Raw genomic sequence first — 22,546 nt, 5'->3', positions numbered from 1 at the left:
TTTATCATTTATTGACCATCGTTAATCTTCACTCATCACCTGCTGCGCCTCCTAATCGTCATGTTTCACATCATGTGTTGATTTTTCACTGTTCACCGTCGGATTCTCTGTTTTTATGCCATAATTCACATCTAGTTCGTCGCTCCGTTTTATGTCCCGCTTCTCCTGTTTCAGAGTTTTGCGCAATGTGTGCGTCTTTTTTTTTTAAGCCCTTAAGGTGCAGGGCGGTCGGGAAGCGTATCGATGGGGAAAAGGCAGACTGACATAAACCTTTTAAACAACGGAAACAATTTCTGCATTCTGATTATTGAAATTTAAAAGTGCCGTGTTGTTCTACCCCCGTTTCATACCGGACCACTTACAGCACCGTTGTTAACGCTATAAAATGAACGCTCTCTATCGTGGTATCACTATGGAGGGATTTCTTTATTTGAATGGGTTCATTTTTCAGAGGGATACACAGCGAGGGTATCGTGATTTTAGCTACCAGTAGCAGGAGAACGGAGCTGCGCCAAGAAGCTAACAGAAGCTAACAAACACTGAATAGAAGAAGAGCTGCCATCGATACAGTTGCAGCCAAGCATGGTTTAATGTTACACAATACAGTTTTACCAAGTTGCTCAAAGTCTAAACTGGCATTGTTGTGCATTTAAGGTGTAAAGTTCGACCAAACGCCCCCCAAAGGCATCCCAGCGCCCCCCCTTTTGTAAAGATGTCCGCCAGCGCCCCCTGCCGTACTCTGAACGCCCCCTGGGGGGCGGTACCGCCCACGTTGAGAACCGCTACTATAGACAATTTAATTATGATGGTACCCAGGTACTATTTTTATTTGAAAGCAGTAAATGCTGTGTAATTTTTGAGTTTAATGTAAAAATGATCTTGTATTTACAATGTTAAAAATTATTGCAAATTTTATCTCAAGTGCAAAGTCATTTGCCATAGATTTATAAGATTTATGATTTATAAATAAAGTGGAATTCTACATGGAAGAGATTGTGACAACCTTAAACTGGAGGTTCTCAATCCTGGTCCTCAGGGCCGACCATGGGCGTAGGTTTGGGTAGGGACGGTAGGGACATGTCCCGACCAATATTCACGGGATATGAAAAAGTCCCGACCAATTTTTGCCATATTGGCTCAAAGAACGTGGATCTACGATCTTTGATTAGCAGCAACAGGCGGTGCGCGGAACGGAAGCTTCTTAGTTTGACATTTATTATGAGCCTCCGAGACCGAGTCGGAACGGTGCTGTCGGGGGCTGGGGAGAGGGGGAGTCAGTTGAATCGTCGGACGTTCTTTGATTAGCTGCAAAAGGCGGCGGCTAGCTGGGCACACGCGTCTCCTTCTGAGTCTCGAGACCATGTCGCCACCAAAAAAGAAAAGGACAGACATTAGAAGTTATTTCGCTACGTCGGCTGTAAGTACAGTGAGTGGACCCATAAGTTAGATATCTATCACGCAACGCATTTGTTGTAAAGTCCGGTGTTTAGTAAGGTCAGCACTGAATGTGAGGTAGAATAGGTCTGTTAATTATGTAATATTTTTTCTTTTTTATTTTATTATTGATTTATTCTTATCTGCAATTGTGTTTGCTGTATCCAGAGGATATTTCTTTTGATCTTACTTGTAACGTTTGCTGAATTTTGTAAAGGAAAAAGTAAAGTGTTCTTGAACTGATCTGCTGAGTATGACTGTATCTGGTTGTATACACAAGATGTATGATATGGTTATGGTTGGGGGGAGGGGGATATTAAGCCAATGTGGTTTCCCCCTCCTTCTCAAAAATGTTCGGTGCTCTTGGGCATTTCACTGTGCTGCCGGGGGGGGGGGGGGGGGTGTCAAGGTCCCCACCAAAACTTAGACCGAACCTACGCCCTTGGGGCCGACTGTCCTTCAGGTATAGGGCTTCCCCTGCCAACACACATCTGACTTAAATTAGGTGATTAAGAGGCTTCTGCAGATGATGACATGCTGAGGAGGTAATAATGTAATTTAAATCTGGTGTGCTAGAACAGAAACGCATCTAAAACATGAGGGACGCCCTGAGGACCAGGGGTAAGAACCTTAAACACCAAATTGTTTAAAGGCTTGTATGTTTTTCCCAAATTGTATGTATCTATGAGTTTAATCAAGGTATAGGCTATTTCTTTCCTGTAAACATCACAAACTGAGTAAATATGCAATACTTAACAAATCCAACAGAGGGCAGTCTCAGTTTTCACACAGGTCAAAATTATTTTAAATGGGAGGACAACTGCATCTAGTGCAGTGTTTCTCAACCCTGGTCCTCACTGCCCCCCTGCTCTGCATGTTTTAGATGTGCCTCTATTCCAGAACAGCTGATTCAAATGACTGCATGACCATCAAGTGCTGCAGAAGCCTGTTAATCACCCAGAGATACAATTCAGGTGTGTGGCAGAAGGGAAACACCTAAAACATGTAGGACGGGGGGGGGCGGTGAGGACCAGGGTGGAGAAACACTGATCTAGTGTGTTGTTGCCATCTTCTACAACCCAGCATGTATAGTTGGGATTAATGGACGGATGACTAAAACATCACCTTGTTTTTTACTGTAGTGAAATGTTTATAATGTTTCCTATTCACCCATGACAACAATATGAACAATATGGCTTTTCCAAACTGATGATGATATGACCAAAATAACTATAAGACAAAAATAAATGTAACAAAATAATATATGTGGACATTAAATGTGTTTTGTGCCTCAGTCCATTGTCAGAATAAGTGTTAGAGTAATGAGGTAATCAACTTTCTACATGTGTGTAGGAAAGTGCGGGAGGTGACCAGGAGTATCCAGGAGTTCTTCAGTCAGAGCTGTGAGCTCAGATACGTTGGCCTGTCTGCAACCAAACTACCTCCACAAGCTCTCAGGTGTGTTTCACTCCCTGCTAAAACTACAATTCTACACTTTGTTACACTCTTTATCGGAACCTATTTAATTTGACAAATAATTCATAAACATCTGAACACAGAATTCTGAATTCACAAAACCAAGAATAAACTTTTATAAAAAAAAAAAAAGAAAAACAAGAGGAACAACAAAACGTGAACTGAAGGTGCACAGATTCAAGTGGTGCACTGAGAGGTGAGGTGTACTGCCCTATATCTTCATGGAACTGATACAGAATAGAACCACTCTTAAAAACAAAGCTACAATGAATAACATGATCCCCAATTACCTGAACATGTTTTCGGAGTGTGGATCCTCCCACAGAGAAACCCTGAAGGCTCAGAGGGAATATGGAGACCCCAAACAGAAAGGGCCAGGGCATCATCCAGACAGCAAGGACTGCCGTTAAGGACTGGGACAGATGTCTAGTTTTTATTTGATCTTTTTTTAACTGCTCTCATTCTTATGTAGTTGATCTATGTTAACAAGCTCTGGGGACAAGCAGCCAAAATGGTTTCCTCTGCAGGGTGTCTGGGCTCTCCCTTACCCCTGTAGGGTGAGAAGCTCGGACTTCTGGTAGGGACTCGTAGTAGATCTGCTGCTTCACCACATCCAGAGGAGCCACATGAAAAGGCTCAGCATCTGGTTAGGATGGATGCCTCCCTGGTGAGGTGTTATAGGATATACAGTGGGAGGAGAGCGGATGGATGGATGGATGGATGGATGGATGGATGGATGCTGGCAGGGGTGTTTTTAATGTTGGGCATGAGGAAGAAAACCCAATAAAGAAATTAACACAAATCAATACAGTTGAATTTGTGTGTAAAAAAAATGACCTATCAAGTTATATTCCAAATCTGGAAATTCCTTTTGATCATAGTAAGTCAGTTATTGAGGTATTTTTGCTTGTAAGGTTTGTCTGAAGCACATTTAACTAACATATGGATCATTTTCTTGTTTTGCAAACAGGTTATTGCTGCAAGGTCTTGCCACCAACACTCGTCTCTTTGGTTTGGAGTTAGATCTCAGTAGTTGTGAGGTAGACACCACACTAACACACTGTTATGCAAATTTCATGGTTTTTAAGTTATAATCTTAAGCAGCAGTAATAAACATAAAGAGTTTTTTTATTTTTGTATATGTGTGTGTAGCTGTGTTCAGCAGGGGCCCAGGTGATACAGGAGCACATCTCTGAGGCGAAAGCGATCAGAAGTTTGGATATTTCTGACAACAGTATGCAAAACCACACTGTGTGCACCACACACTGCTCTGGATGGGGTGAAGCCGAGTGGACACAGAGGCAGACTCCCTTTCTGGGAATCACTCAACAAAAGAAAAATATTTTTAAAACAAAAATTGCTTCCATGTTCAGGGTTCAAATAAATAAGACAATGAGAAATTGTTGAATTTGGAGTGTAACAATTTCTTTATACTTTCTGATTAAAAAATAACAACAATGCACTCCAGTGATGTAGCCACATTTATTTTCAATTTAATGCACTTCACTTTACTTAAATAAATCTGATTGAACAATAAAAGTAATGCATTAGCATATTGCATTATACACCGATTCAATTTATAATCAAACATATCTAATTAAATAGAAATAATTCCAAAACACTTCAATTATATTTAGACTGACGTTCACAGTCAGTTACAAACAGTTCAACTGCAGCCAGTTATAGAACAACACAGTGAGATTCAGTTGATCATCAATTGCCAATTAGTACAAATCTATATATGAAACCAGCAGATTGAAACAAAGGTTCACTTCACTCCAATCCCCTGTTATTTGAAAGCACAGGATGACAGTGGGGGGGAACAGCTTCCTTGTAACAGGAAGAAACTTCTAGCAAAACCATGTCAAGAAAAGAGGGTTGACTGAATGACTCATTAATATTAAGAAAGCTAATGATGATATGACACCTTTCTACCAAAGGTAAGGAAACTATTGCCAGTAATAACTTCACAACTGTGTGTTTTTACAAGCTAAAAAAACTCATTTTTCCTTTCAGGGACAGTAAAAGTACCTGAAATGATTTAGAAGCTCACCCGGGGGGCAAGGTCCGTGTATTTCAGGCAGTTCGTTTTTTCGTTTGAAATGAAAAATGAGAAAACGGAAATAGATTTGTTTTTTCATTTTTTGTTTACTAAACCAAAATCGGAAAGGTTAGGGTCTGTGTAGGTCCACAAATCCGATTTCCGATTTTGGTGTTCTAAACAGAAAACGAAAAAACAAGTCTATTTCCGTTTTCTCATTTTCCATTTAAAACAAAAAAAACAAACTGCCTGAAAATATATGGACCAAAAATCCATCTGATTAGTTATCAGCTTTGTGACAGTGTCTCCTGTGTTTCACCAACTGATTGTGTAATTACAGGTTTTGAGAATGACATGGTGACTCTGGTTCTGTCTGTTGGTCGATGCCAGTCTCTTCATCACCTTGCTCTTGGAAGGAACTTTGCCATGAAGTCCAGGTCTTGTGAAGAAGACACATAAATTATTTTACTCTGAAGCTGTTAGATCTGCTGCTAATTTAGTTTAAGCAACTGAGATAAGCAAATCATCTATACAATTATGTATCCCATGTTGCCAAACAGCTCTGACTGATTAAGGGTTTAGTTGGATCAGACACTGAGACATTTGTGACCTGCTGGTTGCTGTCGGCTACAGCCCCTTTATATCAGAGTATGCTGTCATCATCTGGAAATGATTCACAACGCTTCCGTTTTTTTTTCAAATGTAGCTATGATACAGCCTTATTGTACTGTGCTAAATTAATATTTTTCCTCAATTCTACACACAAATACCTCATTATGACATTGTTGAAAATCTTTTTTTTAGTTTTGTAAATTTACTAAAATAAGAAAATATGTATGTAAACATAATTTTTAAAAATGTCTTTATCTTTAATGAGATTGCAAAAACACTCAACACATCGTCACATACCTCACACCCCACCAACAACTTCAAAATAAATTCATTTACGTTTGTCACACTTGCAATAAGAACTTTTGAAATCAGCTAATAGTTTGGGTGAGTACATTTCCAAGTCTATGAGAAAAGCATCACATAAGTATGCTTGTGTTACTAAGGTTGCTCCATGGTACGCTTCAGCAGTGAGTGTGGAGACCACAGCCCCATCCCTCAGCACCTGATGGAGGCAGAGATGGAACCTGGGTCACAGACATCCAGAGACTTTTTTAAAGTTAACTAAATCAATGCTGCTTATATGATTGAAAACCTAGATTTGCAGTAAAATAATACTAAGTGTGATGTGGATCACAACAAAACGATGATGTTCTGCATGCTCTCCTATTCCAAATGTTGGCAGCAGTAATAGATACTTTGTCTCAAATTGACTTTTTGCAGTTCAGTTTTAAAATCCTCCTCTGACACTGGCGAACAAGGTTAAAAGAAACAAGCAGTAATATCAGGACACATATTAACTAAGACACTCATATTGTTCCTTCATGTTTCTGACAGTATATCAGACTCAACACATACAAACACATTTATGTTTACGCTCTGTTTTAATAGCACTTGTTGATAATTAGTTTGGAGCAAATTTCACCGGTTCTCCAGTTAACAAAACTATTGCTCCTGCTTCACAGATGTGCTTTGTTTTAAATTACAGAAAACATAATACTGCTATTTGAGCTGCACTCTGGGCAGCTCCCTCACCTGCATCACAAGAATCCAATTTATATGTTACTTATTACAGTTTACCAAGCCAAAAACAACTGAAAGTGCTAAATAATGGGTGCAGCTTAAATTATCAGGCCTGCAGCAGGTATCAAAGCTCAATTAGATTTGGGCTCTGGGAATAGATTTCTTATATTTTCCAAACATACTAGTAAAATATTGTCAAATTATTGTCAAATGTTCCTGACATGTTGCTATGTGTTTGCATGCTTTTGTCTTAATTCGGATCAGAGCTCTCACCGACCTTCTTCATCGTATAGCGCAGCTCATTCAGGATGAAGAGTGTGTGAGTGATATTATTTTCCTCTCATTTATTTACTGTAAGTTATTAACATTATTCCCTCATTTCAGCACAGTTTTATAAAATGTTAGATTGACTTGCCTTCTTGAGTCATAATTCATATTTAGAACCATATTCAGATTCATGCCACCAAAGTGTGGAAAGCTGCTTTCACATAGGAAGCAGCTTGCTTATTACAGGGCAGAAAAAGTCGCAAAAATGTTTTACGGGATATCAGTTGTTGAACAAAGATGTGTCAGTCACTCTGTTACCTGACAGCAAGAAAAGACAATGTTTTAAGCATAAAATATAAAAATCTCATTTCTGTCGCGTTTTAATCTCACTTTTGAGTCCAAAATTGTTAGACAGTGTTGATCTATATGTCTTTAATCTTGTGTCAAAACCTCCTGAGACATTGCTTGCTTCATGTGCGTATCAGTTTTTGTAGACATGCATCAGGTTGTCTCTGATTCGAGGCACTCTGTGCATCGCAAAGCTCTGCTCTGCCATCAAGCAACACATTCACAAAAGCAATGCTCAGAACTTCAACGTGAAAACATCTGTAAACCCTCACCAGACTGTAGTATTTAATATTATTGTTAATATACATGTAATTAATACTTAGTGGAGGGCTTTCTGAGGCCTCTACTAATGTAATGCAATGTAAAGGGCTCTAGATGATTTTTAATTCCATGTTTATTTCTTCTTCTTACCAATCCTGTGTGAATGTCTGCAGCCCCTGCAGTCTCTCTCAGTGTCTGACTCTAAGTTGAAAACAGGGATGCACATTCTGCTCAGCGCTCTAGGGGGTCATGCTACTCTAACTGAGCTGGACATCAGTGGAAACAATATTGGAGACACTGGAGCCAAAATGCTGGCAAAAGCCCTGATGACCAACACCATGCTGAGGTACAGAAAGAAGCAGAAACACTTGATCTGATGTCATGTTGTTTCCTGTCTGACTGAGTACTCCAGTGTGTCAGATAATGCATGTGACATGGGTCTAAACATGAGAAATGTGACCATAATGTTAAAGCTTTCATAATATTTTTTCTGTCTTTAAGGATCAATTGGCGGTCAGGAGACAAAACTTAAATGCTCTCTAAATTGTTCTCTTGGTCAAACAGTTATTAGCTGAATTAATCAGAAAGTCGGTTGAACTTCTCTGAGTAGAGTCATGCCATGTATTCAGCATCCAGTCCCTGTGCTGCATATGAGATGAAATAATGTTGATATTGTGTCACCGCTGCGATATTAGGATGGCATTTATGCCATGTTCAAAGCAGTAGCACCATATAGTATACTTGTATAACTACATGGTGTTTTTATGGTGTCCAAAGTTGTCAAGGTCATACATTCAGTCATGATTTGTTGCAGCCTGACCTGGCTGGTGTTTGAAAGATGTTGGAGCATTATTACCTAAGACAACATATCTTCCTATGACAATTAGAGCCAAGATATGCAACAGCATGAGAGAGGGATTGTTAGCCGAGGTATTGGGAGCCAAAAAATCTGTAAATCGTCAAATTTGTTTCATTTTGTAATATTGTGTATTGAAGTCGGGCACTGAAACAATTGTGGTCAAATTGTGTTTAAATAAAGTAACGCTTAGTTTTACTTTATTTAGAAAAACAGAAAATGACCCAAGCTAAAACAAAAAAAACTTGAGTCATCAACAAGTGCTGACATCATGTAAAAAAACCCAAACATTTATTTATTTAACCTTCATTTTAATCAGGAGAACCAGTTCTCAACTGCAAACATGACCTAACATGTTTATATCAGTTCTACCTTGGAATCTAAGATATCAATGTGAGTAGCTGCCAGGTGCTCCCAACCAGCAGCAGATTTTTTATATTTGTTATTCTTAATTCATCAGGTTTCTACTGAGAAGAGCCAAACTGTTTCTTCAATTGTTATCCTAACAGTGACAATAAAAACAAAGTCAAATTCATATAATTCAACAAATAAAGACAATAAAAATCGTGACATGATTGTGACGAGAGCACTTTACAAACTTATTGACAACTGCTTTTTCTTTCTGGGGGTTGCAGCAGCTAGACCTTTGTCTTTGTCCTTCTAGGTCTCTAACATGGGACAGAAACAACGTCACTGCCAGGGGTTTCCAGGATGTGGCAGATGCCTTGGAAAGGTATTGCTCTTACACACACACTTACTATATCTTTCTATATTCACAAGGACGCCTCACCCATACCCCAAGCCTAACCATTGCCAGTATATGCCAGACCTAACCAGCCAGCTGCTAGCAGGAGCAGGCAAAAGCAAAAGTAGATTTCAGTCATTTTCAGTGTTAGATGTGTTCTCTGTTATATGAACCTCTTCCACAGTCCATCCTGGACCAACACACGTTTACAGACTTCAGGAAATACAAGCTCATCAATTGGGGGGACATTTGCCATTAGCAACATAAAGTATGAAGGTGGAAGATTCATAGAAAAAAATCTGAGATAATTTTTGTCATTTTTATTTTGGGTCTACAAACACAGAACATTAATTTTTAATCAGCCTCTTTGTGCCCCTTAGCCTCTAATCATATTCAGATTGTGCAGTAAATAAAATGTGTCATCATGAACAAAGAATACATTTTGCACCTGATTAGTGTATTTATACTGACATCTAATGTTAACACTTTATTTGAAGGGGGTTGAATAAGACTGACATGACACTGTCATAAACATGACATAACACCTGTCATGAACATAAATAAGCCTTCATGAATATTTATGACTGTTGTCATAAAGCGTCATTCTGTAAATTATGACACTTTTAATACAAAGTTGACATTATTCAAAATGTCTTCGTTATGACAACTTGTCATTAACTAAGAAATCATTACTGTTTAAACTTTACCTTTAATAACATAAAGTTACCTCATTTTTAAAGTGCAATCAATAATACTTTTATAAAAAAATTATATCAGTAATGATTTCTTGGTTAATGTCAAGTTGTCATAACAAAGACATTTTGAATAATGTCAACTTTGTATTAAAAGTGTCATAATTTATCATATGATGCTTTATGACAACAGTCATAAATATTCATGAAGGCTTATTGATGTTTATGACGGGTGTCATGTCAGTCTTATTCACCCACCTTCAAATAAAGTGTTACCCATCTAATTAGTGTCACTTGCTTTTTCGGATAATGGGATCAGACAATAAAGATAGAGGAGATAAGTAATGCATGAAGTTTGGAAATTTCCAAAAGTTACATACTAGTATTTGATCATCAATAGGTAATCAAACAAACATGAATTATGAATTTATATGTAGCCAGAGGTAGAACTAAAAATAAATAAATACCATCTATCTTTTAGAGGCATTATGAGGATTGAAAAGGCAAACTGACAGAACTAAATATTTCAATACAAGATTTTTACTGTGTGAATTTAAGTAAATATACAGTGTATCCCCAATACTTACAAAACTTACAAAAAAATTTAACACAAGTGTGATTAAGATTGGAAATCATTCCTCTGCTTCTAATTTAAAATATTGATTATGATTTTGTATTGTTTTGATTTTATCTCCCTCATTTAGCTAAAGATCAGGCTTCACTGATGACTCCATTGCAAGGGCCCACAAGACAGAAACTTGCTGGCTTATTGGAAAATGGAACAAAAGCTGAAAATCTTTCAAAATATATTTTTATAACTAGATAAGCCAGACAAAAACTCACTTTTGTTGGCACACCTTCTATGCCAGGTGGGGTTATTTTGAAAGTAATGTAAATGAACAGTCATTATTGGCACACCTGGTTATATCTCTATATGGCTAAAATAAATTAATGAGAAAAAATGTTTCATATTTAATTCCAAGAAGTCCTCATGGAATGGAACGACAGCTATTTATTCATATTCTAAAAGTTTGTTAGTAGGAAGTTTTATCTGTACATTTTGCCACAGTTCTTCATTCATGATCTTCAAATGGCCTGAAGTGAAGATGAGTTTGACACCCTTGTTTTAGATGCTGAATTGCATGGTACATCTTCATTAAACCTAAAATTAACCCATAGGAAAACTTTTGGCATCAAGACTTAACAGGGCTAATAACTTCAGTAATCTGTAAGTGGGGAGAAATTGCTTTTTAGGAATGTATTTGTAAACCTTTACCTCACATTTCTGAATAGACCAGGTTTCTATATAACCTATAATAAACAACTTTTTGTGTTCAGTTGTAAATGCACGTTGATGGAGGTTTTCTGTGTTTTGTAGGAACTTTACTCTACAGAAGATGTCTCCTCCCTTGGCTGATATCACACAGAGTTACCGCAGCAACCCAGAGCAAACAAAAGAAGCCCTGAGCAAGGTTGTTTATTCATTTAAGTGTGTTTGCATGTGAGTGTGCATAAAAATATATAATTAAACAAGGTTGGAATATAGGAAATGGACTGACTGTTTTTCAGTGTTGTAGGATTTATTCTGGAAATTAAGGAAAAAGTTGTGGTTTTCATTTTAATCATTTTTTTGTCCAGATTCAGCAGTGTCTGTCCAGAAACAACATGAGAAATCCTGGCAGTGTGGAGCTCCAGCAGGTGTTCAGGAGCCAACAGTCTGAGAAGGTATGAACCAGATACTGTAACCATGGCTGTGCTTACAGCTGAATTTTCCACATAACTGGAACACTGCATTAGGTCCTACACACACAAATTGACTGTTTTTAGAACTAAAACATTTTCTCAACAACGAAAATGTATGTGCACAAAATGTCTTGGATTCTAATCAAAATTTATTACATTCTCTTTCTCGGGATGTGGCGAAAATAGAGATTAGGAATGTTCTACTTCTTATTTTCAGCATAGCATGAATGTTCCTGAACAGAGACTGATAAAATGGACAAATGAAACGTCATTATATACTGAGTAAACAGATCTATGAAGATGTGAGGGGTTCTCACTTGAAAAGCAAGTTGGCCTAAAACCATTTAGAGCTTTATATATCTACAGCAGAATTGCCATATAACTCTGTGGGGGGCTGCGGCAGCAAGGCGTGACAGTGTGAGCAGTTTTTTTTATTCATCAGAGACTTCTTTAGCTTAAAATGAGTCTTCACTGGAAACAGCCAGGAAAAAGCAAGACACATTTTGAATAATTATTTTAAAATGATTTGATTTTTATTGCAGTTCTCAGCTCAGCTCAGCTCAGGCCAGGCTCCCCAGTTTTAATATGTTTTTCTCCATTTTTCCCTTTTGTCCTTAATTTCAGATGATCCAAGGTATGTGTCGACAGCTGGAAGACACCCTGCAGCGTGTAAGCCACTGTAATACCCAGGCAGTCCAGAATGATATCATGGCTGCACATGAAGTGCTCCAAAATGCCAGAGAGTCTCTGAAGGTAAATGTTTCAGTTTCATTTTTGGAAAAATAAGAAATTATGTTGTTGTGAGTCTAAGATTTCACAATCTCTGTGTATTTTAAGCTGATATTTTATTGTAACTTACAAAAAAACATTTTTAAAATATTCTGTATGGAGAATAATCAAGTTTCAACTTTCTGTCAGTCATCCTCACTTTTGCTTTCTTGTCTTTCGGGGATTTTCATATGCAGCTGCTTCCATCTCTGTGTGATGAGAGCAGGAAGTGTTCACCTGATGGAGACTGGGTGATGGATATCTTATCTGATGCTGCCTCGGTACTAACTCAGGAAATCAAAAAAGACTTTCAGGTACACATATATTAAATTATCTGATAGTCACAGATTTGATATGTATAGACTAGTTTTGTAAAATTTGGTTCATTAAAGTGCTGGACTTACAACATGTTTTTTAGCACAGTGACTCATCAAAGATACATTACAGGTTTAGTTGTGAAAGAGGTCTTTGTGTTTCCTGTCATACTCTGGACTCTTGATCTAAACTTATGATCTTGATTGTTTTAGGAGCTGGGTCAAGACTTGATGGGTTATGCGGAAACGGTGTGTCCAAAGGTGGTGCAGCGCTCCAGTGTCTGCAAGAGCCTATCAGAGTGCATATCTAAAAGAAGCAAGCAGGCAGGAATATTCCTAAGAAGCACCCTGGTGGAAACCGCAGGGCAAATCATCAGCACCAGATTGAGGTAAAAACAAGGGCACTTTGTTTTTGAACTAAGCTCATGTGCGTGTTACTTAAATGCATTTTTTTTTGTTGTTGTCATTTTCATAATAATTCACTAGCTTTAATTTCCCACTTGTGGGGCCAATAAATGATTATCTTATCTTATCTGGTCTGGTCTTGTCTAGCATATAACCAGTTATTTCATTCTAAGTTATCTATACTTTGTAAATGTTTGCACATACTTCATATTGTTGAAGTCACAGTGAACCTAACCAGCTGCAGTTTCTAAATCTGCCTAGGACTTTTCCATTGAAAGAACTCTAGTTCTTAAACTGATTCAGTTCAGGCCTTCAAACTTCACTGTTCTGCTGAACAACAACCTTTCCCTCCAGTTTGGGGAGCCAACCATTCACTGTTAACAGGGTTTGTTACACTGAGCGTTAAGAGAATAAAGTAGTAAGATAGCTGAGCTGTGCACATTACTTATTTGTTTATATTGCTTTCATCCTTACTGTACATATCAGAAAGACTGCTATCATTAACCAACAGAGAAGCTGTTACCTTTGTACAGCGGTGCTCTTAACAGGTGATAGTGAAGATGGTGTGCCATCTGCTATCCAGCAGAAGACACAAAATAAAAATCAAATGCAGTGTTTTCACAACAGCCCACTGCACATGCTTTGCTGTTTTGCTTGTTTGTTTCTTTAAGTTGATTGGCTTTTTTCCTGTTGGTGACTTCCTGGGTGATAGAGCACTGTGTGTCTGAGTTTTCTCACTGTTTGAGCTGTGGAACCTTTTAATCTGTGAAAACACATGATACTGGTACAGTATCCAGAATGGGCTTCAAAATATGTTGGTAAAAAATGCTTATATGAGTGCTGTAAAACATGGGCTACATCACACTGCAACTTCTCTGTTTTGTATCTTTCCAGTGAATTGAGACAAACACTGGCTGTGACTCTGGTTGAAAGCATGATAGAACAGATTCTACAAGATCTGACTGAAGCACAGGACAAGATGGTAACTCTGACTGGTTTTGCACTAAACATTATGTTTGAAACTAAGATTGTCTAATTTAGTACAGCTGACACAATGTAACCCCTGATAAACAATCATTAACTCTCCACTGAGAATAAAACTACAAATGTCCAAAAATGGATCTTTCAGCTGCTAAGCCATTACTGGTCAAAACAAAGCACTCTTATCAAGCAACTAAACACTCTCATTTTGTTAAACATGAGAATTGTGTTGCATACAATACTGAAATTGTTGCAACTCTTAAATTTTTCAGATCCTGTACAACAAAAATCATCAAATAATCAGGAAAACGTGGGGATTACCCTGTATTCTGCATTACTAAAGCCGTAGCAAGCAACAGCTATCAAAACGTCATCAGGAAAGCCTGAGCAGAAGTCTGTGTGCTTTACATTTAACCCTGCTGCAGTAGACATGACTCAAGCAACTGAGAATATGCAAAGCACAAAATCGTTAGCAGTTATTTACCTCCTAGCAGTCCCACTGTTCATTGGATGATGAACACGATTATATATTCAGCATTGTGTTGATCTGGACTGAAAAATCCTGCTGTGTGTAAATATTCAGTTGTAAACATTGACATTTCTCTCACTTCATGTTTAGGACTCCCTAATAAGCGAAAATCCTTCCAGTGGTCAAAGAATCAATATCCCAGAGCTTCGACTGACTGACAGTGATTTCCCAACTGATGATGTAAGAGACACACACTAGTTCTTCCTCATATGTATTGTGCTGTTTAGAAAACATAAACATATATTTATGAGGTGAACTTTTAACTTTGTTCCTTGTTATTCTCCTCTATATCTGCAGTACAGTCCAGCATTCTGGAGGAGCAGTTTGCTTTCTAAGAGCCTAAGGCCTGCTGCTTCAATCAAAAGTAAGACAAAGCAACTGTTAGCAACATCTGACATGGGAAGGGTGAGAACCAACAGCTCACTGAGATGCAGTTGTTGCATTCCCAGATAATAATTGGTCACTTTGAAATGTTCCATATTTGCGGCCTGTTTACCTTTACTGCATGTCTTCCCCTTTCTTTACCCACTTTCCTGTCTGACAGCTGCTAAATAAACTCCTCTAGAGCTGCCAAAACCTATAACAAAATGGTGATATTCTGAACACTAGCTCAGAACATCACTATCAGTGTTTTCATGTGTCAGTCCTACATGGGCCACACCTTCAATATGCCACATTTGCAAGGAAAATGCATCAGTGGGATGAGCAGCAGGCTTTAATATGAGTAACTCCCATGAGTACCCTGGTAAATCCTCTATACTAGTGTAATATGATCAGATGTTTAATTCAGTAATGAAATTTTAAGTCAACTAACCAGTTCAAACCGTTTTCCTACCAAACTCAACATGATAGTCTGTTTACCAGGATAGTTTGTGGTCCCCTGCTGTTGTCTTCTTGTATCTTGTGCCATGTGTAACCAATCTGTGGCTTATACTCAGCATTGTCTGACTAATTGGAGCATGGCTTGCTTACTTACTTTCACACCACTGACTTTCAGCTGTGGAGAGAAAAGAGAGACCAGAAAATGGAGGAGGGAGTGTTGAAGGAAAGTGAAGGAAACATGGGCAGATTTTGGACACAGCTCTCAGTTCCCACTTCTGTTTTGTGAAAGCCTCATTACTGTAAAAGTTAAAGTAATACTCATTTTTATGTGGATTTTATTAATAATATTCCTGGTTTTACTGATTTAGTTAATGAACTGGAGGTAGATATTTAAGTGTTATTCAATTTAGACGTTTTGTTTTTGACAGAGTGAAAGTAAAGGATTGATAGTGTTGGAGCCTGCTATGTTATCTCTTGGCTCTATGCTAAAACTGTGTTGTTCTCTTTCGTACAGTATGACCACAACATCCATCTGCTGCTGTTTACTCCCTTTCTGTTCTCAACTCCCTACACTCATCCTCCCACCCTCTTTATATCCACACTAACCCCTCCTCCTCCTTTTTCTGTTTTTCTTGCTGCACTGTTTTCCACATTCCCTCTGTATGCAGTTTTTTCAGGTTGAAACATATATATAGGATATCAAATGCTTAGGCTAATGCTAAGGCGCCAGTCTTTCCTTCTTTCCTTTCTTCTTACATCCATTCCTCTGTGTGCCTCTCCTCAGTGATGTTGCTTAATTTTCAGGTCTCTTGGATGCAGACTGTGAGCAACACACCGGAGAGAGAAGAACAGAGAGAGAGAGGGGAGGAGCTGCCAGAGAGGATGATGGAGGAGGAAGGTGTGCGCTCCCACAGTTGCCACTCTCAGCCTCAAGTCCCTCCCTTTCCCCTTCTACTTCCTTGTCCCCCTCCCCCCAACTACAGAGGAGGAGGAGATTGATGGAGGGGGAGGTGGCATCAGTGGATACTGCAGAAGCAGTATCAGGAGATAGTGGAGCATCGCTCAGCCCTCCTCCAAGCCGCCCCACTATCTACTCCATCCCTTATAAAGCTCCAAAACAGGAGACAGCTGGTGGTGGAGGCCTAAACGGACGACAGGCTCGCTTCCCTGGCTGCAGCCCGAGCACAGGCCCCCACCCTGGCTCCGGATTCTCTGTTTCTCCCATGGAGCCTCTACCAAGTCAGGGACAGACTCTAAGGCACTACACTGCCTCCCGACCACGGCCACGGCGCACACACACGCAACCCCCCACCTCCAGGCCTCAGGTGAGATCACAGGCATCTGCACATCAAAAACACACAAATTAGCACATACAGCAGCATGATTCTATCTATCTATCTATCTATCTATCTATCTATCTATCTATCTATCTATCTATCTATCTATCTATCTATCTATCTATCTATCTATCTATCTATCTATCTATCTATCTATCTATCTATCTATCTATCTATCTATCTATCTATCTATCTATCTATCGTATGATCGTGTATATAGGTGTTTGCCTGTACTAAGACTCTCATACGTTCCAACTGTTCTCAAGCCACTCTTCCTCGATTTCTCTCTTGAAAATGCATCCTTTATTTCAATTATTCATGTTTTCATATTACTGGAAGTCTGTGTGTCTGCACTTCCCAACAAGCCATGTCTCTACACCCATTTACAGCTCTGGAAAAAATTAAGAGACCTCTTAAAATTATCAGTTTCTCTGATTTTACTTTTCAAAGATGCATGTTTGAGTAAAATGAACATTGTTCTTTTATCCTATGAACTACTGACAACACGTCTCTGAAATTCCAAGCAAAAATGTAGTGTTTATTTGCAATTTGCAAAAAAGGAGAAATGGTCAAAAAAAATGCAGTGCTTTCAGATCTCAAATAATGCAAAGAAAACAAGTTCATATTTGTTTAGAAACAACAATACTAATGTAATGCCCTGGTGCTAAACCCTTTAGTGACTTATGAACTAACGTTAAAGTCTATTTTCTGACCTACACAGGGTCAGGAGAAGGACTTCAGAACTACCTGGTGAACTCATGTGAACTCACTGCTGTTCACATTCTAAGTGAGAATGTGAACAGCAGTGTTCTGGATCAGCTGCAGCTGTTTGATTGGCTTTTTAGGTAGACCTGCGAAGACACTGTTATCAACCTGACAAAAGATTGATAACAGGATACGTTTCTCTAGAATAGATCTTGCTGGGACATTAATCCTTTAAACCTAGAAATATTTTTCATATGATCGAAGGCAAACTTTCTAATTGTCTTTATGTGTCTCTGAAGGTTCAGGTCTGAGTCCATCGCTACACCCAGATTTCGGGCCTGATTGCCAGTTTGTCAGTTTGTAGCTGTAATAACAAAAGCTGCATGATGATTATAGATCATTCTGCTTTTGGTCCAAAGATAACTTCAGTTTTGTTTCTGTTCAGCTGGAGAAAGCTGTATGTATACAAACACTGATTTGTTCTAAGTATCTGTTCAATGCCTGGATGGATCTCCTGTCCAGAGGACAGGGCCGGCCCAACCCTCCATGGGGCCCTAAACAAAATGTGGTTTTGGGGCCTTCTAGTTCTGCTAACAATGCGGACTGGCTGCAGTCAACAGTCCGATCATTAGATCATTCACACACCTGCTATAAACCTACTGCATCTCTGGCAGTGCTGTTTACATTATAGACATGCATAATATAGGTTACATTTATTGGCCAACTGATATGTCAACCAGCTGATTTCTGGGATTTCCTTAATTTTGGGGGATTGTGATTGGCCGATACTTGCACGTGAATCTGATCTTATCCCCTAATCTTATCTTTGTCAGCAAAGGTTTATAAATCAGCCTCTGTCCTCTTCTGCTCTGCAGTGAGAGGTGTGACTGACAGACTGGCCCACCAGGAATATTGTTAATGTTTGCAGTTAACAATATTCTCCCCACTGTTGCCAACTCAGTGACTTTCTTGCTATATTTAGCAACATTTCAGACAAAAAAAATTTATATCAGCCAGAATCAAAATTGGCAGGTCAGGCTTTTTAAAGATTGGTAACCAGGGATCGGCCAGAAAACTGCAATCTGTGCAGCCAAACTTTAGATGGAATACATACACACATATTCATGACATTCTTTAATTAAATACATTTCTCTTAAGCGTTACTCCAATAGCTAAAAATTTTATTTATACCAGGTGAGTCTGTCTCCCTGAGAATGTGGACCGATACCGGTACTGGACTGATTCTGAGCCTTCAAATGATTTTAACAGAAGTTTTACATAACTTAGAAGTTGATGTAAAATAATGTTTGTTTTAGCCACAAAATGATTCTGCTCAGCAGCAAACAACATATCTCCAACTACAGCACAGAGCAGCTCATCGATGTAGCCTGACATAAAACCATTTTGCTAGACAATGTCAAACATTGAGAAGTTTTGATTATTGTTATCAAACGTTATCAAGCACAGTGATTTGAAGCCAAAAATACCTCAGAAATATACATATGGAGTTAGATTTGTTTCACAATTATTCAATCAAAAAAAAAAAAAAAAAATCATGTCAAACAAAAACATAGAGTTGTGATCAAAACTTTTGGATTTTCAAAAAAAAAATTGTTTCAAACGAAAAAAAATATTTCAATCAAATTGTAAGACTTTTTTTTAAAACAAAAAAATAAATTGCTTAAATTCCTGGGCGGGGCTTAAGGACGAGCAATGTAAGACGTGTTCCGATTGGTTAGCGCTGACTAAAGCGGATGACTCCCTGAGATCTCAGAACTCCGTCCCGAACTGCAGGGCTTCGGTGACGGGACACAGAATGTGAATGGTAAGTAATCTTCACAAAATTACACCGTTTAGCAGCTTCTAAAGTGTCCACCCTGTTTCAAAGAAGAAATCTTACACAACTTATGACGACAGTCACATATTTTGTCTGCCACGATCCCCGGTAGCATATTGTGCTAGCTAATGTTAGCACTAGGTAAAGTTCATAAACTAGGCTTGTGTAATATTCGCCTGTCTTTATGTTGAATTCGTTAACCAGCGCACCTCTGTCGAGTGGCATTAAGCGTGGAAAATACCAAATATATCTGGAGGAAATATGTGTTAAAAACTGTTGTGTAATCCTCCGCGCGTGTGTGTGTGTGTGTGTGTGTGTGTGTGTGTGTGTGTTAGCCAAACGCAGCTGGCCCTTAAAAGCAACACTTATTTCCCTACCTGACCTTCTCTGACTCAACACTTGCTGGTCTCTCCATCCTCATGCTCTGATCCTCTCTAGCAGCTGGAGGAATCAGTAAGACCTACAAGCAGCTGCTCTCTGCTGGTCATACTAGAATGGGGAATTAGGAGAACACCAATTTAATTTAATATCATAACACAGCAAAAGGCATATTACATCTAATTTGAAATAAAACCAAGTACAAGACACATACACACCAAATAATAAAAAACAGAAATTATGTGAATATCCTCCTTCGACCTGTGACCTACCAGCTTAGTTTTACATTTTACATCTGGAAGAAAATATATATTTAAGAGTTACGTTGCCTCCCCTCGTCCACAGCACTGATTATGTGCTTGGTAAATAAATCATCTGCACAGTCACTTGACGTGTGGTGCAGATTAACGTGGACCTGATAACATTGGAGCAACGATCTGCTGTTTTCCCATTTTAGCTTCAATGCTAGTTAATACACACACACACACACACACACACACACACAGAGGATTGCGCAACAGTTTTTAACACATATTTCCTCCAGATATATTTGGTATTTTCCACGCTTAATGCCACTCGACAGAGGTGCGCTGGTTAACGAGTTCAACATAAAGACAGGCGAATATTACACAAGCCTAGTTTATGAACTTTACCCAGTGCTAACATTAGCTAGCACAATATGCTACCGGGGATCGCGGCAGACAAAATATGTGACTGTCGTCATAAGTTGTGTAAGATTTCTTCTTTGAAACAGGGTGGACACTTTAGAAGCTGCTAAACGGAGTAGTTTTGTGAAGATTACTTACCATTCACATTCTGTGTCCCGTCACCGAAGGGACACAGAACCCTGCAGTTCGGGACGGAGTTCAGTATAAAAGTAAAACCAAAACATGCAGGGTCATGTCTACAAAAAAAATAAAATCTGGAAGTGATAATGAGTTCAATAAAAAAAAAAGTGAATTTTAGAACATGCCCGTGTGTGTGTTATTTCAAATTGAAGCTATCCTTGGATGTTTTTTATCATCTTATGAATGTGCTTTGTCTAAATATCTGCATTGAAGTGTCTCTACTATAAAACTACCTGCACCTTGTAAATTCCAGACATAAAATAAAGTGATGTGTGTCTTAATTAGCCACTGAACCAACAGCTTACAAACATTTCACTGATTTATCTAAAACTTATGAGGCAGTCATGTATATAATTCACACCAAATCTACTGCCAACCACAGTTAGTCTGAGACAAAACTGGAACCTGGTGAAAAAAACAAGCTTCCAAATAGAATATCATAAACACAACAATCACTATAAAGATACCTTACATTTGCTTTCCATACTTAATCAAAATTAAATTTTTATTCATTGAATGTAAAACTTGCTCCAGTTTTTCCTGATAATTCTTCTCAAGTAATAAATGAGGACATAGGATTATAGAGGTCAAGGTAATATTACACATTCTAGAAATGCATGCAAACTCAGCATAAAAGAACAAAATCACCACAATCTAAATTGCAATAAAAGGTTCCTAGCAGTGTCTGAACTGGTAACTTATTTACATATTATAAATAAATAATTTCATAAGTAAATCATTGGTTTACTTATGAAATAATTAACAAATATGTGGGGATTTATTGACCACAGCTTTATTTTTATAATACTATCATTTTATTGACACTTATGTCACATGAAAGATAAGAGTACCGTCTTTGTGCTGACAAGAAAACAACCTACTCAATAATATTAATCAATCATTAATCTTTGTCTAGATTAATGTCAAGTTGTCAAAACAAAGACATTTTGAATAATGTCAACTTTGTATTAAAAGTGTCATGATTTACCGAATGACGCTTTATGACAACAGTCATAAATATTTATGAAGACTTATTCATGTTCATGACAGGTGTTTATGATGGTGTCATGTCAGTCTTATTCACCCGCCTTCAAATAAAGTGTTACCGGCTGGGTTTATGTAGCATTTGATTTTTAACAAAATATTTATACCTGTATTTCATAAAAATAATGGTTGACCTTCGGCATTTATGTTGAAGTTTGTTGGTGCTGTTTACAACTATGATTTTCATGTTCAAAAGCAATTTTTTTATGTTCCATCTTATAGTAATAACTTAACAAAATTGTTTCTTTGACTTCAAAGACTAGAGTCAAGACTGCTTTACATTTAATTTATACGTTGAAAATTTGTATAGTAAAATGCAATAAATTAGTTGTGATGTACAGAAGATAAACATTAGCAAGCTCAAGAATATGTTGAGCTCTTAATATATAATAGTAAAGGTTAGTTATAAAAACTAGATGACATGTCAATTTATGGTCTTAAATTACAAAATAAAGTCTGCAAATTGATTGTAGAATGGTTTCATTTTTACATTACTTTGCATGAGCTACTTTCAAATCAAGTGTTTTGTGTTCTACAACTACATTTCCTGTGGACTTAGAATTAAATTTTGTTTCAAAATTATGTTAAGAATATATTAAATACATTAACTTTAATATATTTTACACTATAATTAACATATGGTATAGAATACAGACTTCAATGGTTTGGAGGAAAAAGTATTTGGAAATGTCCAAGGTTTTTTTTTTTTTTAAAGTTTGTTAATAAATCACAAAAGACAGAGTAAAAAGAGAGAGAATTTCAGTTTTGGGTTAACAAAATATTGGTAAATTTTACATAAAAACTGTTAAATTATGGAACATATTTTGATGGAAATTCTGAAAAAAAAAAAAATACAGTAAATGTCCTGGTAATTCTCTGCCAGGATATTTTCAGTGTTTTTTGCAGAATTTCCGTCAGAAGTTTCCCGTAATTTAACAGTATTTTATTTCAATTTTTTCCATTAAAAAAAGGGGGAAATGTCCTGGTAATTTTCTGCCAATACATTTTATCATTTTTTACGGAATTTCAGCAGAATTTTTCCGTAATTTAACAGTTTTTTTCCCCGTAATTTAACACTGTTTT

The 22,546-nt window shown here is 37.8% G+C and overlaps 1 protein-coding gene across 2 annotated transcripts in view; it reads left to right on the top strand.

Annotated features, from left to right (window-relative positions):
* carmil2 (capping protein regulator and myosin 1 linker 2) overlaps positions 1 to 22,546 on the top strand; it is a 61,291-nt gene that overhangs the window by 18,235 nt on the left and 20,510 nt on the right. For both annotated transcript variants that reach the window (XM_088006658.1, XM_088006657.1), the window contains exons 16-31: positions 2,788 to 2,892; positions 3,881 to 3,950; positions 4,063 to 4,144; positions 5,292 to 5,388; positions 6,848 to 6,902; positions 7,633 to 7,805; positions 8,980 to 9,048; positions 11,131 to 11,224; positions 11,391 to 11,477; positions 12,120 to 12,248; positions 12,461 to 12,577; positions 12,791 to 12,966; positions 13,877 to 13,964; positions 14,583 to 14,672; positions 14,790 to 14,856; positions 16,119 to 16,639. In XM_088006658.1, the coding sequence (XP_087862784.1) occupies positions 2,788 to 2,892; positions 3,881 to 3,950; positions 4,063 to 4,144; positions 5,292 to 5,388; positions 6,848 to 6,902; positions 7,633 to 7,805; positions 8,980 to 9,048; positions 11,131 to 11,224; positions 11,391 to 11,477; positions 12,120 to 12,248; positions 12,461 to 12,577; positions 12,791 to 12,966; positions 13,877 to 13,964; positions 14,583 to 14,672; positions 14,790 to 14,856; positions 16,119 to 16,639 (2,020 nt within the window). The remainder of the gene's footprint in view (positions 1 to 2,787; positions 2,893 to 3,880; positions 3,951 to 4,062; positions 4,145 to 5,291; positions 5,389 to 6,847; positions 6,903 to 7,632; positions 7,806 to 8,979; positions 9,049 to 11,130; positions 11,225 to 11,390; positions 11,478 to 12,119; positions 12,249 to 12,460; positions 12,578 to 12,790; positions 12,967 to 13,876; positions 13,965 to 14,582; positions 14,673 to 14,789; positions 14,857 to 16,118; positions 16,640 to 22,546) is intronic.

The sequence above is a fragment of the Poecilia mexicana genome, unplaced genomic scaffold (assembly GCF_051168715.1).
Source record: "Poecilia mexicana isolate PSO_F unplaced genomic scaffold, ASM5116871v1 scaffold_6, whole genome shotgun sequence".
NCBI lineage: Eukaryota > Metazoa > Chordata > Actinopteri > Cyprinodontiformes > Poeciliidae > Poecilia > Poecilia mexicana.
The sequence above is the reverse complement of the archived record's forward strand: the minus strand, read 5'-3'. Positions and strand labels throughout refer to the sequence as shown.